The sequence below is a fragment of the Perna viridis genome, chromosome 6, assembly GCF_037379345.1.
Source record: "Perna viridis isolate PV_CMFRI_1.1 ecotype Kerala chromosome 6, ASM3737934v1, whole genome shotgun sequence".
NCBI lineage: Eukaryota > Metazoa > Mollusca > Bivalvia > Mytilida > Mytilidae > Perna > Perna viridis.
Genome location: NC_142450.1, coordinates 21039278 through 21053659, shown reverse-complemented (window position 1 = coordinate 21053659; position 14382 = coordinate 21039278). Strand labels below are relative to the sequence as shown.

The following is a 14382-nucleotide window of genomic DNA, read 5'->3' as shown; positions in this document are numbered from 1 at the left end:
ATTGTTTATTTAGTTGTTTATTTGCCAACCACTTTGACACTTTATAATATCCAAATTAGTGAATATGACATCACTAATGAGATTGGCGAACTCTCCTACACTAAATTAGTAAATAAATGTATCGTTCCATATTCATGTTCTAGCTCAATCCCTTTTGAGTTTTAGAATTCGGCGCTGAAGATATTTTTTGTGTTGACCACCACTTCGATGGTGGTCAAAACAAAACAAAAAAAAACATATCCAGCGTCGAATCCCAAAACGGATTAGTTCTAGCTATACCGCGATAGAGTGGGAACTGAGTATTCAAATTCAATGATTTCATAAAATATAACGCTAATGCTTATTTTAGGAAATATTGGAAGAACATCAAATGAAAATTTCATCGGTTACCTCTTACAGTATTTATTTTCATTACTTATTCTGTGTGAGATTTTTCTTTTGAACATTACGATAACTTTAAAATGTTTCTCGTCATTCTTGCCCCTCACAGCTGTTGTCGTCTGCAACTGTGGAACAAGTGCGCGTGTCAAATGTAAACAGGAAGTAATGTTATATTTCCCGCGAAAATGGCCGAGGTGCAACCAAAACAAGATTTGCAGTTAGGTAAAAGATAACTTCGTATACTTTGTATACTTTAGAACCTCCTTTAGAACACTTGAAATTTTGAAATTGACATTAAGTGTTTCAAAACTTAAACATGACACACTGTGGGAAAAAAATGTCTATATTTACACTTCCACAAAATTTTATGTAAATGATAAATCACTAAACGTAAACAAATCATTTTACATGCACGTGTATGTAGGGAGGTCAGTCAAAATATGAAGTATATAGAAAATGTACAAGTTTATATTAGTTTGAAAGAGCCCAAGAAATGTAACTTACTGGTGCAAAAATTTTTAAAATCGGTCAAGGGGTTCAAAAGTTATTACAATTTAAAGTTCAAAATTTTGGTCATTTTTCTTGCGAAGGCAAAAATGTCACATTTTGGGCACTTCTGTGGCCCACATAAGTCAAACAGGTAAAGAAATTCATACATTGTGTCTTAATCATTTAAATAAAGCCATTTCATACTTTGATTTAAGCCATTCAGGAAACATGTATCTTAGATACAAAGAAAATTAAACTTTTTTAAAATTGGCAAAAAAAACACTTTGGACTTAGTTTTTTTTTGCTATGTGTCAACAGCATCGTGAATTAAAGTGCCATTTTTGGATATTCATATTTGGAAATTGGAAGGTAGTAGAAATCTGATACTTTGCTGTTCTTTCAAGAGTAATCCATTAAACAGAAATAAATAAACAAATATTATGTCAAAACCTCTGATTTGTTTTTCATTGGAATCAGAAACACTGCGGCAGACCCCCTTTTTTTTAAATGCATTTTTTCAACAAAAAAATACATTTTTACTTACTAAGAATTCAAAAAAAATATTTAATTTTTTCTGTCACTTGTTTTGTCTGGCAATAAAGTTGCTTGACTTGAAAAATCATGTTTTTCAGCTCAAAAAAATTTTTTGAGGTCGAAAATTTACATTTTAGGGTAAATTTTAGAGCTATTTTCAGTGGAAAAAATGGCGAAAGGTCAGACAAAAAAAGACATTTTGAATTTAAAAGCAGTTTTTAGCACATGACAGTTATTGTTATTGTGATTAAATATGTAAAAACACATTTTTATCAAGAAATAATTGAATTATATTTAAAAACCAACAAGCAAATGTTGAAAAATGAGGGTAAATCGAACATTTTTGAAAATTTCAGATTTAAAAAAAAAACCGCATATTTATGCTTTTATTTATCAAAATATCAACCTACCATATACTTATGTGGTACCATTTTAAAGCTTAGAATCTAAGCTATCACATTAAGATACTTTCATCTTATTTTGCTATAAAATGTTTAATGTGGATGAAAATTTGTTAGGCCTATACCTTAAATGAAGCCAGACGATAATCAAAATAAACATACATTTTTGCCGCAAAAAGTGGCAAAATAATATTATATCAAAGTCTGGTCAATTCTAAGATTCCTAATGTAGTCTTGTAATGTTTTCTTGTTTAAATAGGGTCTTTTAACATAATAATAATCTCATTATTATGTTAAAATTGAATAAAATTTCAAAAACAAATGCTGTTTTCCCAAGAAATTGAGAAAATTTTTATGAATACATTGACTTGAACCAATGCGCATCCTTTCACTATGGAACTTTGAAGCCCTAGCTGTTTCCTCATGTGTACTATTATGTACATTAAATGATAATAAACAAAATATCATCATTTGATTAAGTTTAATGAACTTTTCGAAGTTTCCATTTCAGGCCAGAAGGGTTTCTTCACCAGGATCTACTATGTCTGCCAAATCTACAAAAGAGATTATGTACATAAGGACATTACACCTATTCACATCATTTACCTTATCAATTTACTTACAGTTAGTTTACTTTCTATTAAATCATAATCTGGTTTGCTAACAATCTGAAAAAATGTAAAACTTTACTTGATGTTGGTTGCTCACAAAGCGGTTGACAAAAGATGTGGCGAGGAGTTAAAAACACCAAACTTCCTTTTCCAGAATAATTATCTTCATTTCAAAACAAGAAGATTGTTTTATAAGGTTATATTAATGTTATGTTAAATAACTTAATATGAATAATTTCGCTGCGTGATCCGTCTGGTTCTTCTATCAAGTGTTGAACTCTCTTACCAATCAGGTTATCGGGTTCAGGTGTGTCTGGAACTACCCTACTTACTGTACCCCACATGGTCCTACCTCAGACTCGGTCCATATTCGTCTCATAGCATAGCCCACTATGCTGCTCAGGCCATCTGAAATAAACAAGTAGTGGAATTCAATGAATATGTACTGTGAGGCAGTTTTAAAGCAGAGTCTAAACACAAAACTAATCGACAGTTCTTGTAAGTAATATATGATTCAAATGTAAATGCTTATTTGTTACCATAATTAAAAGACTCAAAAGTTTTATTATTAAAATAAATAAAGCTACTAAACTAAATCAAAGTATAAAAACTAACTTACCATGAATTCGAAACATCTCCAGAACTCAACAAAATGAAACTAAAATGATGAAAAACAAACAGAAAATAAAACTAAATCATAATAAAATTTACATCAGTGTTTACTTTTTATATGACAAAATAAAATAAATATTTAGGCAGCCTGTTTACTAATACTTTCTTCTGAAATAAATCAATAATTAGAAGAGAAAACATAGTACAAGTATGTTTCATATACATACAACAAAAGATTGGTATTATGAGTCAATCAATGTGATCCTAAAAAGGCCAAAAAAATATTAAACAATAATTAATTAAAATTTAATGATAAATAATGTATATTACTAGGATTTTAAACCTTTTCCAAGCAATTGTACATGTATATGAATATTAAATAAGTAGAGCATCTACAATCCTCTAAAAAATGAATATGTAAGTTAGCTGTTAAAAATTGTACAGTATGAATATATAAAGTAAACTTAAGAAGATGCAGGTCATATGTAAAATATGCAATTGCCACATATATAAATCTCATCAAATAAGTTCTATTTATCAAGTAAAGTACAAGCAGGGCTACATGATAATTGTTCTAATAAAAGTCATAATTAATATATATTAACTGATAAAATGAAAACCAGAAAAAAAAGTTGTGTATCATTTGAAGAAGCAATTTAAGGTTGATTTTTTTTTCTACATATGATAATTTTGAATAAATAAAACAGTTAAAATAAATATAAAGAAGGTTTATGCTTAAACATGTGAGTTTCATATAAATTGGGCACTACATATAAATTAAAATTGAATTATCAAGGAAATTAAATGCAATATGTGCAAATTCTCCCAACCAATAGAAAAAAAGCTAGGTAAAATACAGAGACTTCCGATAATATAGGAAAGTCGATAAAGTCCGAAAGATTTTGAATGGATTGCAATCAAACGTTGGGAGAATTTACCTCATTACATATTCATCGTTTAATAAAAATGTTATGGAAACATATTCCAACTAATGCTAAATGAGAGTAATCTTTTTTAAATCAGCTCATGCAGAATCAAACGAAAATCAGACCTTCCAAGAAGGTGAATATAGTTTTTAAGCTTGCAGATGATAAAAGGTCATTCTAGAATTTGACCTTACGGAAACAGGGCGATTAGGCTTATATTAGACATAATTTAGGTACTTACCGTAAGTGATTGGCCTCCATGGCCTAGGTCCATCGTTGTCTGCACCACCAGTCAAAAATCCGTCCAGAAAACAGTCGGTAAAAGGGCATTTATCCACGAGTGTTCGAAAATCTTAACAGAAGCTATGGCGGATCAGTAACATCCGGTTAGCAAGAACGATAACCGGTCCCGCTTTAATTTTTGTGAAAACCACGCCCTGACCACCCTAATATCCAATCGATTCCGCAAGCTATTATTGTTTTTCTTCTGAAACCAGGGTTACGGATGGACGCAGAAAGGATTAAATTTTCGGAATCCGACTGTCAGTGCATTCCGGGTACGCAAAAACTATTTTTTTTCAACATGTTTTTCCTTAAAATTACGGAAAAAATATGTTTTGTAACCAAAAAATTAGCCTGACAACCGGATTTTCAAAATTGAAGATATTTCCAAAAATTTAAGCCATAAATGAAGAAAATCGGTCCAGTAATAGCTTGCGGAATGAATTTTGAAATAGGTATGATCTTTGACACATAGTTTTTCAGGCGGCCATTTTTCTCAAAGTATCGTCACTTCAAACGTTTGTACCAAATGACCATCAACTCCAATAACAATGAAAGTTGTATATTTAGAAAGAGAAATGTCTCATCTTCAATTACATATATTTTTTATTGTCATGCAATGGATTTTTAACCATTTTCTAACGTGTTAAAGTTGACTCAAAATTGAGAATTTTGCTCTCGCAAGAATATCGATAAACGCACTACCGACCTCCCTAGTGTATGGTATGATCAAATACTGTTTGACTTAGATGTTGTATGTGCTCAAATTTGCATTCATGTTCTGTGGTTCATCAGTTCAAGTTTGTCAAGTCCTTGCTGTGCCTATGCAAGGGAGTGACAGTCTGAATTTCCTCTGACCCTGCAACCCTCCCTTTTTTTTATTTTCAGTGGTACCATGGAGTACTGCCCTTCAACCGCTTGTAACTAATTTCAAGTTGAAATTGTGCATGCCACACTTACCTATTGAAGGTTTGATCATTTTCCATGAGAGACCCTGTTTTGTTGACATTTTGAAACGTAATAGAGAGTAGGCGTACATGTAGCTTGTTACTTTTGGAACAGAAGGGTGTGGACTTTCAGTGGAATTTTGAAATATTCTGTTAGATTCAGTTTTTAAAATCGTTTCTGTTCCGTTCCGTGCCTGAAGTAACAAGCTCTGCCTATTCTCTATTACAATTTAAAATGTCAACAAAACAGGGTCTCTCATGGAAAATGATGTAAACTTTAATGAAAAATGAAATTTTTGTAGCAAATATGGTTCCACGTACAGAAAAATGATTCCTGAATTGAACTAGGTATATGTGGCACGCACAATTTCAACTTGAAATTCGTAACAATTGGTTGAAGGGTGGAACTCTGCAGTACTACTGAAGCTCCAACTATTTGTATGGCACATTGTTCTGACCCCAACTCATCATTTCAATATCCAAATGAAAAAGGGGAAATTCTTGACTAGGGAATGACATTGCAGTCTTGTACATGTTTCAGCTGCATGAATTAGCTGCATCAATTCCACTCACTCTTTGGAAGTCTTTCTTTTCGCTTCTGAGGTCTAATTTATCTTTCTCTGCCATTTGTCAACCAACAACTGCATCCAATTTTAAGTGAATTTCCACTTAAGGGAACTACCATCTGATTTTATGGGGTCAGGTGCGGGGTATGATCAAAGGAGAGGGGGCGATGAAGGCTCTCATTGGCCTAAGATACAAATAAAAAAAAATGTTAAAAAATTTAATTGTGAATTAGGAGGCTTGAATCCATAACAAGAAGACATAAGAAATGCTTGAAGTGAGCAGTTCTGTAATTTTTTGTACAATGTACATTGTGTCCACGTGTGTCAGTATTAGTAAATGTGCAATGTTCATATGACAGTTTTGCTGCATGGGTAATTTCATAGAGTTCTGAGTACATGTTTTTTTATTTTCTTTCAGATACTTTCCAAGAACAAGGATTCCTCAGTTACTTTAGAAGTCTTCCTGAGGTTTGCAATTACTATTAAAATGTATTTTTTTATACTAAAACACCAACAGGAGACCTAATCCATAATCTATGAACATTTGGCATACATGTAAATGTCTTTAAAAAGATCATCTCGATACAGATCTCTGTTGCTTTCTTACCACAGAAAAAATATTTCTACGTAGAAATGTATTTATTGAATAGCTGCACAATTATGTCTTTCAATGACAATAAGTTGCAATATAGTTGCCAGCTAATTGACAAAAGGGCATTTCAAATTTTCTTTGAATTTATAGTAACAGTCTCTACAACTAAGTTCTAATTTTTGTCAGATATTGGAATTGAGATTTTGTTTAGAGATATATGTCTACTACAAAGGTCTTTGGTTCATTGTACACACTTCTTTCAATTTATTGGATACATTGCTAAAAGAGCCTTACATCAGAATCCTATGGTTTGCAATAATGATTATCATTTGAATCAAGCATGATATGATCATCATAATATTTCAGTTTACGTATGATTACCACATGTTTATCATAAGTTTCAAAGCCAAAATTAGCATACGAGACTCATATGATAACTGTATGATTATCATATGTGGCACATTTTGGTTGTGTAAGTTTCAAAATGATCTCAAACCTTCATTTCTTTGGTATGAATTTGAACCAATGAAGTTCTTAAATACATCAATTAAAGGTTTTAATAATTTTGTACAAAAGTTACTTTTGATTTTGATTTCAGAAATCCAGTACAACACTAAGAGTGTTTGATAGAACAGTAAGTCATTTTAGTATTTAGTTTGTTCTGTGCATATTATTATTATTATAGGATTAAACAGCTATTTTTGGTCGTTTGTGCATGTATGAACTGATCTTGGAGCTCCCACACTCAATGAACGGCCAAAGGCCATTCATGTAATGTTTGGGCGTGAAGAGATTCGTTCATACATGCATGAACGACTGAAAATAGCTATTTAATTCTATCCGACAATTAAAGTTACCTTCTGAGAGCCTCAGTCGGTTATATTGATACACTGTGTTTATGTTTACACTTCAATACACACACATTCTTTTGCACACATATGGGAGCGCGGACGAATATTTACACATAATTGGCTGCACAACGACAGTGAAGGCGGCTAGTTAGCATTGAAAAATATGAGATGTAAACAATTCAACAGGAATATAATTATAAAGGAAATACAACAAGAAAGAAGGTTAATTACAACAAGGTGTTATAAGTTTCTTTCCCCGAGCTTAAAATTACTCTGTAAACAAACTTGACCAGTAAAATCAATGTGCATGTAATAAACTATTCTTATGGCTATATTATGCTGTTCAGTTCATTGCCACACTCTTTCGAACTACACGACCACCATATTGGATTCAAGTTCACTGGCGTTCATGCATGTATGAACTTCCTGGCAACAACGTTCTCGGCCAATCAAAAATGGCTATAAGCATGAAGAATCTCATGATAAGAATTATTAGAATTTGAATTATTTTTGGATTTTCAGATAGTGAGTGTAAAAATGATTAAAAAAATCACTTCTACTATTATTACCAGACAAAAATTAGCTGCCATGGCTAATACATTGTAGTTACACTAGATAACAAAAGAAAGAGTAAAAAAAAACTCACTAGATGTGACAGCATGGCTAACTCGTTTAGCAGTGATTAGTGTCAAAAGTTAACATTAAATATATTTGGCAAGTAGTCCAAAAAACTTCCAATAAAAAAATAAAACCTATTTGCATGGTACTTGTACATACATCTACCAGGAAGTAAAATTTTTGTTTCTAGAAGAAGCAGACTGACAAGCAAATGATGTAGACCTGTTTAAGGCCTGGTCAGATAATATTTTTGTTGTCTCTTATGGGAGAGTAGCAAGCCAAGAAGTGTTAGAATTGGTCATCTTTTTGGTAGTGATCAGTATATTTGCAAGTGTTATGATATTGCTAATTGAGATTGTTTTTGAATGGCAAAACTTTTTCAACCTCATTTGTGTGAAGACAAATTTGCACTGTGGCAAATGCAGGGTACTTGTAAATGTGCTGTTTTTTCAATACATATAGGTAGTTAGTTTTAACTCCAAGACTTAAATGATCCAGTAATGTTAAATTGTAGGATTACTACACAGTTCATGGAGAAGATGCAGTATTTGTAGCAAAAGAAGTTTTCAAAACAACTGGTGTTATCAAGTACCTTGGTTCAGGTAGTAGACCGTGATATTATAAATTGGTACTGTTTCCTGATTTCAATATAAATTCAACAACTTTTGTTTACCTTGACAATAATCATAGCAATAGGAAATAGGAAGGAAAACTGTGTGAAATATGTACAGAATAACCACAGTTTTGAAGTTGGGATTGGAATATCACTGTGAGCCCATTGGATAAGATGCGATGTTCTGTTGAGAAGTTCAAATCTAGGGTTATTATGTTTATTGGCCATGTCACAGTCATTTTGATATAATCATGTCATTGGAAATGAGTAATATTTTTTGTATAGGGGCCATTGGTGAGTTAACCCCTGCTAATTTCAAACTCTGTATAAAATGTTCTTGTACAGATTTTCTATTTCGATTTCTTGTGATCATTAATATGTTTCAGTCATTATATATTTTTTACACTGTTTCAAAGTGTAATAATTATATTTACTGTGTAAATCAGTAAAATGTGCTAATCTCATTAGAAAATAGACTCTACTTGTGATGTTTCATGAATTGATGAAACACATCTTCCAGCCATTTATATAGGCCACACCCACAATTAAGTGGACTACTTTTATTGGTCATTGTGCATTGCCTATTTTCTATGTATATCTAAAATTAAATAAAAATGAAATAACAGTTGAAGTGAACATGTAATTATAAGAGTTTAATGTTTCATTTTTAATGTTTCATCGGCATGTAAAAACACTGATAGGTCCCACATTTCCGTCGTGAATTGCTAACAACGCTTCATTGGAAACAGGCCTGATTTTCATCCTCTTCCACTTTTTCAAATTTGGAATTTACTGTTGAAATACTTTTTTAGTGTATGTTTTCCTCTAATTTCGTCAATTTTTGCTTTTTGGTTGGCCCTATAAATCCATGTCTGTGAAAATGTGCTGAGTCAATGCATTTACAATGCCAACTAAACAACAAAAATGAAACTTTCAAGTTTATTTTAAGGCCCAAAGATTGCAAAAATGAGGGATGTTAAACGAAATCTTCATGCTTAAAGTAACTTTTCTATGTTTAAAGTTGTTATTTTTTTGGGTAATTATATTATAGGAGAACGGAAAGTTGAGTCAGTGGTGTTGAGTAAACTTAATTTTGAGTCACTTGTGAGAGATTTGTTGCTCATTAGACAGTACCGAGTAGAAGTCTTCAAGAATAAAGGTGGAGCTAAGAATAATGATTGGAGTCTTTGGTTTAAGGTAAATAAATTTCATTATTTGGTCTTTTATTTTATAGAATTTTTTGTGCAACAATACTGAATTTACACACAATATATCACTTGGTAGTGTAGTGTAGCGTAGCGCACTTATATTTTGTTTTCTATCTGAATGACTTTTGGTGCTTCCTTTGTGTTTTTTGTGGAGAGGAGTGAAGGGTATCAACAAGTGAGCTTATACAAGCTTACTTTCTTCACCAGCACCAATGTATAACCTTAACCTCATTCTTTAAACTTGAATTAACTCAATCTGGCCTCTATGAAGTAGTCAGTTCGAAAGATCAAGAGAGAGGAAAAATGATGACATAGAACTTTTGAAAGCAAAATTAAAGGAAGACAAATTTAAGTGAGCAACTTGGATAATGGTTGACTGGGGAGGAATAAGTTCCCAAGGAGTCATTTAAGTGACCTTTCATTGAGTGACTGTTTAATTTGAATCAGATAAAAGTTATTAAAATGTTTATTTTTTGTTGATATTTCAGGCCTCCCCTGGAAACCTTACACAGTTTGAAGACATATTATTTGGTAACAATGATATGTCTGTATCTGTTGGTGTTATTGCTGTTAAACTGGGATCTGATGCTGGACAAAGGGTAAGTTATATTGGGATCTGATGCTGGACAAATTCTGAGTTAGACTGGGATCTGATGCTGAACATAGGGTAAGTAATACTGGGATCTGATGCTAAACAGAGGGTAAGTAATACTGGGGTCTGATACTGGACAAAGGGGAAGTTATTCTTGGATCTGAAGCTGGGCAAAGGGCAAGTAATACTGGGATCTGATACTGGACAAGAGTAACTTATTCTTGGATCTGATACTGGACAAAGGGGAAGTTTACTGGGATCTGATATTGAACAAAGGGGAAGTTATACTGGGATCTGATACTGGAAAAATAATTGAATAGAAACTATAAGCTTGAAACAATAAACTTTTAATTTCTTACATAATAAAACATTTATGACATCTTATAAATACAAAGTTTCCATAAGCAGAGTGTTCTAAATAGCATACTAATCACAAAATGGATTTTTAAAGTGAGAAAAAAATCATACACTGCTAGAAGTTGCAAGACTGGGAAATCTAAGACACCCTAGGGTAAGATATTAATGTTCTATGACCTGGCAGGGCTTTATTAGAGAACTTGAAATCCTACCCTTGGGTGTCTAAGAATTCATTTTCACTCTCAGGAGCACTAGTTTCTTAATATCTCTGTAGTTAACATGGTCTCTTCTTCTAGTCGTATTAATAATGTTCCGTATAAATGTGAACAAATATTCTCCAAAGGGAACTCATTGCTGATTTTTTGTTTTTTATTTATTTTAATATCAAATTGATCATAATGTTGTTACTTCCCAACAGGTCGTAGGAGTGGGATATGCTGATGCTACACTTAGAAAGTTCCTGGTCAGTGAATTCACAGACAACGATCAGTTCTCTAATCTAGAGGTAGGATATTGTAGTTAATATTCTCACATAGTCTGTATTATTTGTTTAAGTATTAAGCAATTAAGGAAAAGTAATAAAGGCCCTACTGTGAAATTACTTTTATTTCCGGGTTCCAATTTTCATGGTTTAGGTAAAATATACTAGTCTGTTGATTCTTGAATTCGTAGATTGGCAAATCTATCTTACAAATGTATTGAAAATTTCCTTTTTGTAGGGAACCAAATTTCGTGGTTTACAAAATCCACTTAACAACATAAAAATTGAAACCCCACAAACAATGATACTATTACAGTAATTGATAGAAATGGCAAATTGGTGTTTTCCTTATATCCTACCTGAATCACAGTTTTTGACCAATTTTATTGCTTGAAGGTGAAGATTTGAGGAATGTCTCAGTTTGAGATTTTTTAAGAAGCCCTTAATTAGCATTTGCAAATACAGTAAGAAATGGAATAAACTTGTAAAAGAAAAACTGTGTATAATCTATTTCAACACTGTATAACGCTTAAAATATTTCAAGAAAAGACAGAAAAGCTGCGTTAAAATATCAAACATACAATAGCAAAACCTGGGACTTATTAATAAATAAACAATATTGAGAGGGTTGGAATAGGCTAGCTGCTGCCCAATCCTATTCATTATTGAATGAAATATGTTCGTATCGAACAGTAAAACACAACAATTTAAAACATAGAAGTATCTGTGTGTTGTAGGCTTTGATAGTTCAACTTGGGCCCAAGGAATGTCTACTAGGCACTGGGGATTCAGCTGTAGAGAATGGCAAACTGAAACAGGTTCTAGACAGAAGTGGATTACTAGTAACTGAAAGGAAGAAAAGTTTGTATTACAGCTGTATATGTAGAAGAAATTGTTTTAAATAAGTAACAATGCATAATGGTGAAAAGAAAGTAAAGTCTTGTAAGCAAAGTATTAAACTCGCATCTAAACTAATAATATCATCACATTTTAACTTTTTTCAGATACCATGTTTGAGGTTTATTCTCTTATGTACTCAAGACAGTACATTGAAGTGTTATATGACCAGAAAAACAGTGCTTTCTTATTATCTTCCACATGATTTTCACAGCCATGTCCAAATTTTTGTGATTCTATAAAAGATAGAATCAGTGAAAGACATGCCTTCCCACTATCTTTCAACAATAAAAGATGGTGCTTTTAAAATGCAAATTTTAATAATATTGAAGCTGTGTAACATTAATCTGGTACTTGTTTTAATTGAAGGTGATTTCTCTACTAAGGATACAGTTCAGGATTTGAACAGACTCTTGAAATTCAAGAAGGGGGAACAAGAAAATAGTGCAGCACTTTGTAAGACTAAGTTATAATTATTTGACATGTATCAGGTCTCAGTGCACAAATATGTACAATGTTTAACTGTCAACAATCAGTTTTGTTATACACACGTAGATACTAACTAGGATGCTTTTCATTATTTTGTTCATTCCAGTGAACCATCATGTTTGATTATATGTCCATGAAAATGATGTACCATAGGAAGTAGTAGTGGAACTAGTGAGAGCTGGTTAATTGAAATTAAGCCAAGTTAAGCATGTTATAGTTCTATAAGATTTATTTGCTGTTGCAGAACTATTGTTCGTTAGATACCAATTTTCGTTGTTTTTGTAGGTTTTTGTTAAACCATGAATTCATACTTTCAACAAGTTTTAAAAACTTACAGAATTTATGATTCCTTGAATGAGCATAACTTTGGCAAACTAAAAAAAATTGATACACTTAAGTACCTTTACTGTATATTACTCAACAAGTGTTCGTTTTTCCATCTCAAGAATTTTGTCACAATCATCTCAGCTCCCAATAAATGAATTGATTTCAAATTTAGTGTGAGGCATCATATAGATGAAGCATATGTTATAATGAATTTTGGATGATATCTAATATCAACTTCCTGTATCATTGGACTCTGCCATTTGCACTTTATGGAATGATAGAGAAAAATTTCATTTCGAAAGTCTTGGCTCCTAATGGAAGAATTGATTTTAAAATTTGGTATGTTGCTTTATGTGGAAATGTTGTAAGCAATTTTTGGTTGCTGTCCAATATCAGCTTCAAGTTGAAAATACGAAAGTGTATTTTAGTACATTGTTCAAGCTGCTTTTATTAGAATTTCTTGAAACCATCAACCATTTTATCTCTTTGTAGCGGAAACTGAGAAAACAAATGCTATTGGAGCGTTAGCAGCAGTTATCAAATATTTAGAGGTAATTTGAGTCACTGTTAAAAAAACAGCAATTTTTTTTTGTAAAAATTCAATTATTTAGTATTATTTATAGAAAATTTAGTAATTTTAACGGAAAGCCTCCCACAAATCTTAGATTTTCCTGTGGGTGGTTCAGATTTTTTTATTGATCATATGGGAGTTTCCTCCTTATGTGGAAGGGTTAACAGGTATTTCCCCATAGATGGATTGATTTAAGAAATGCTTTGTGGCTTTATATAGATATGCATATGTTGTAAGCATTTTTTGGAGCTGGTAGATATCAACTTCCTGTGTGTGTGGGGTATGCCTAAACTTCATGTTTACTTCTGATATTTGCCAATGCTGGTTGTCTATTGACATCATAAAATATAGTTAGTGTTAAAATATACAGTTTTGAAGTTGAGAAAGCAAGTATCATAATGAGATATAAAGATCAGCTTAATAGTTGTTATTCTGTTAATTGGGAAAGATTATGTTGTCATTGATTGTTGCTAATTTTTAGTATTATGGCAGTAGTCTGAGATAGTAAATATGATAATGAAGTCAGTGGAAACTGTTGTTTGTTAACTGATTCATTAACCCTCTTAATGTGATGCTTATTTGTACATTTAAGGAGGTAGACCTAAGGTAAGGGACACAACTCTTACAAGTCATTTGAACGTTGGTATTCCAGCATTTTACATCAATCTCATGTAAGCATCAAAGTAACTTGGACTGATTTCATTCTGTTTCAAATAAAAGCTTGATTGGCTTAGATGAAATTGAATATAATACAAACATATCACTGATTTCAAGAGTTACGTCCCTACCTTAGGTCTACCTCCTTAAATTCTGTGAACTTCAACTTTCATTTTGATTTTGAATGAAAAAAATATCTCAGCAACTACATTTTCAGTTTCCTACATATATTTTACATAATTTCAGCTTCTCTCAGATGAAGGGAACTTTGGTCAATATTCGATATCATCATTTGAACTGGGACAGTACATGAGACTTGATGCTGCAGCTGTACGAGCTCTGAATTTACTTCCTAGTACAGTGGAAGGTATGGATTTTCA

At 32.1% G+C, this 14382-nt stretch overlaps 2 protein-coding genes and 1 long non-coding RNA gene across 5 annotated transcripts in view; 1 reads left to right on the top strand and 2 right to left on the bottom strand.

Moving 5' to 3' along the window:
• The window catches only part of LOC148614039 (uncharacterized), a 39872-nt gene extending 39363 nt beyond the window's left edge, over positions 1 to 509 (bottom strand). For both annotated transcript variants that reach the window (XM_088587821.1, XM_088587822.1), the window contains exon 1: positions 391 to 509. The gene's annotated coding sequence lies outside the window, so the exon portion shown is untranslated. The remainder of the gene's footprint in view (positions 1 to 390) is intronic.
• Positions 501 to 14382, top strand: part of LOC148614037 (DNA mismatch repair protein Msh2-like) — a 27947-nt gene continuing 14065 nt past the window's right edge. The window contains exons 1-11 of one of the 2 annotated variants that reach the window (XM_088587824.1): positions 501 to 603; positions 6168 to 6217; positions 6940 to 6975; positions 8325 to 8412; positions 9475 to 9620; positions 10120 to 10230; positions 10999 to 11085; positions 11799 to 11922; positions 12328 to 12414; positions 13267 to 13325; positions 14249 to 14369. In XM_088587824.1, coding sequence (XP_088443950.1) covers positions 567 to 603; positions 6168 to 6217; positions 6940 to 6975; positions 8325 to 8412; positions 9475 to 9620; positions 10120 to 10230; positions 10999 to 11085; positions 11799 to 11922; positions 12328 to 12414; positions 13267 to 13325; positions 14249 to 14369 — 946 coding nt within the window. In that variant the 5' untranslated portion in view covers positions 501 to 566. The remainder of the gene's footprint in view (positions 604 to 6167; positions 6218 to 6939; positions 6976 to 8324; positions 8413 to 9474; positions 9621 to 10119; positions 10231 to 10998; positions 11086 to 11798; positions 11923 to 12327; positions 12415 to 13266; positions 13326 to 14248; positions 14370 to 14382) is intronic. The other variant, XM_088587823.1, reaches the window with a different exon arrangement.
• LOC148614038 (uncharacterized) lies at positions 2502 to 4949 on the bottom strand. Its single transcript, XR_015923550.1, has 3 exons — positions 4196 to 4949; positions 3036 to 3074; positions 2502 to 2824 (listed from the first exon to the last, which is right to left on the bottom strand). It is a non-coding gene; the product is annotated as an uncharacterized LOC148614038 (long non-coding RNA).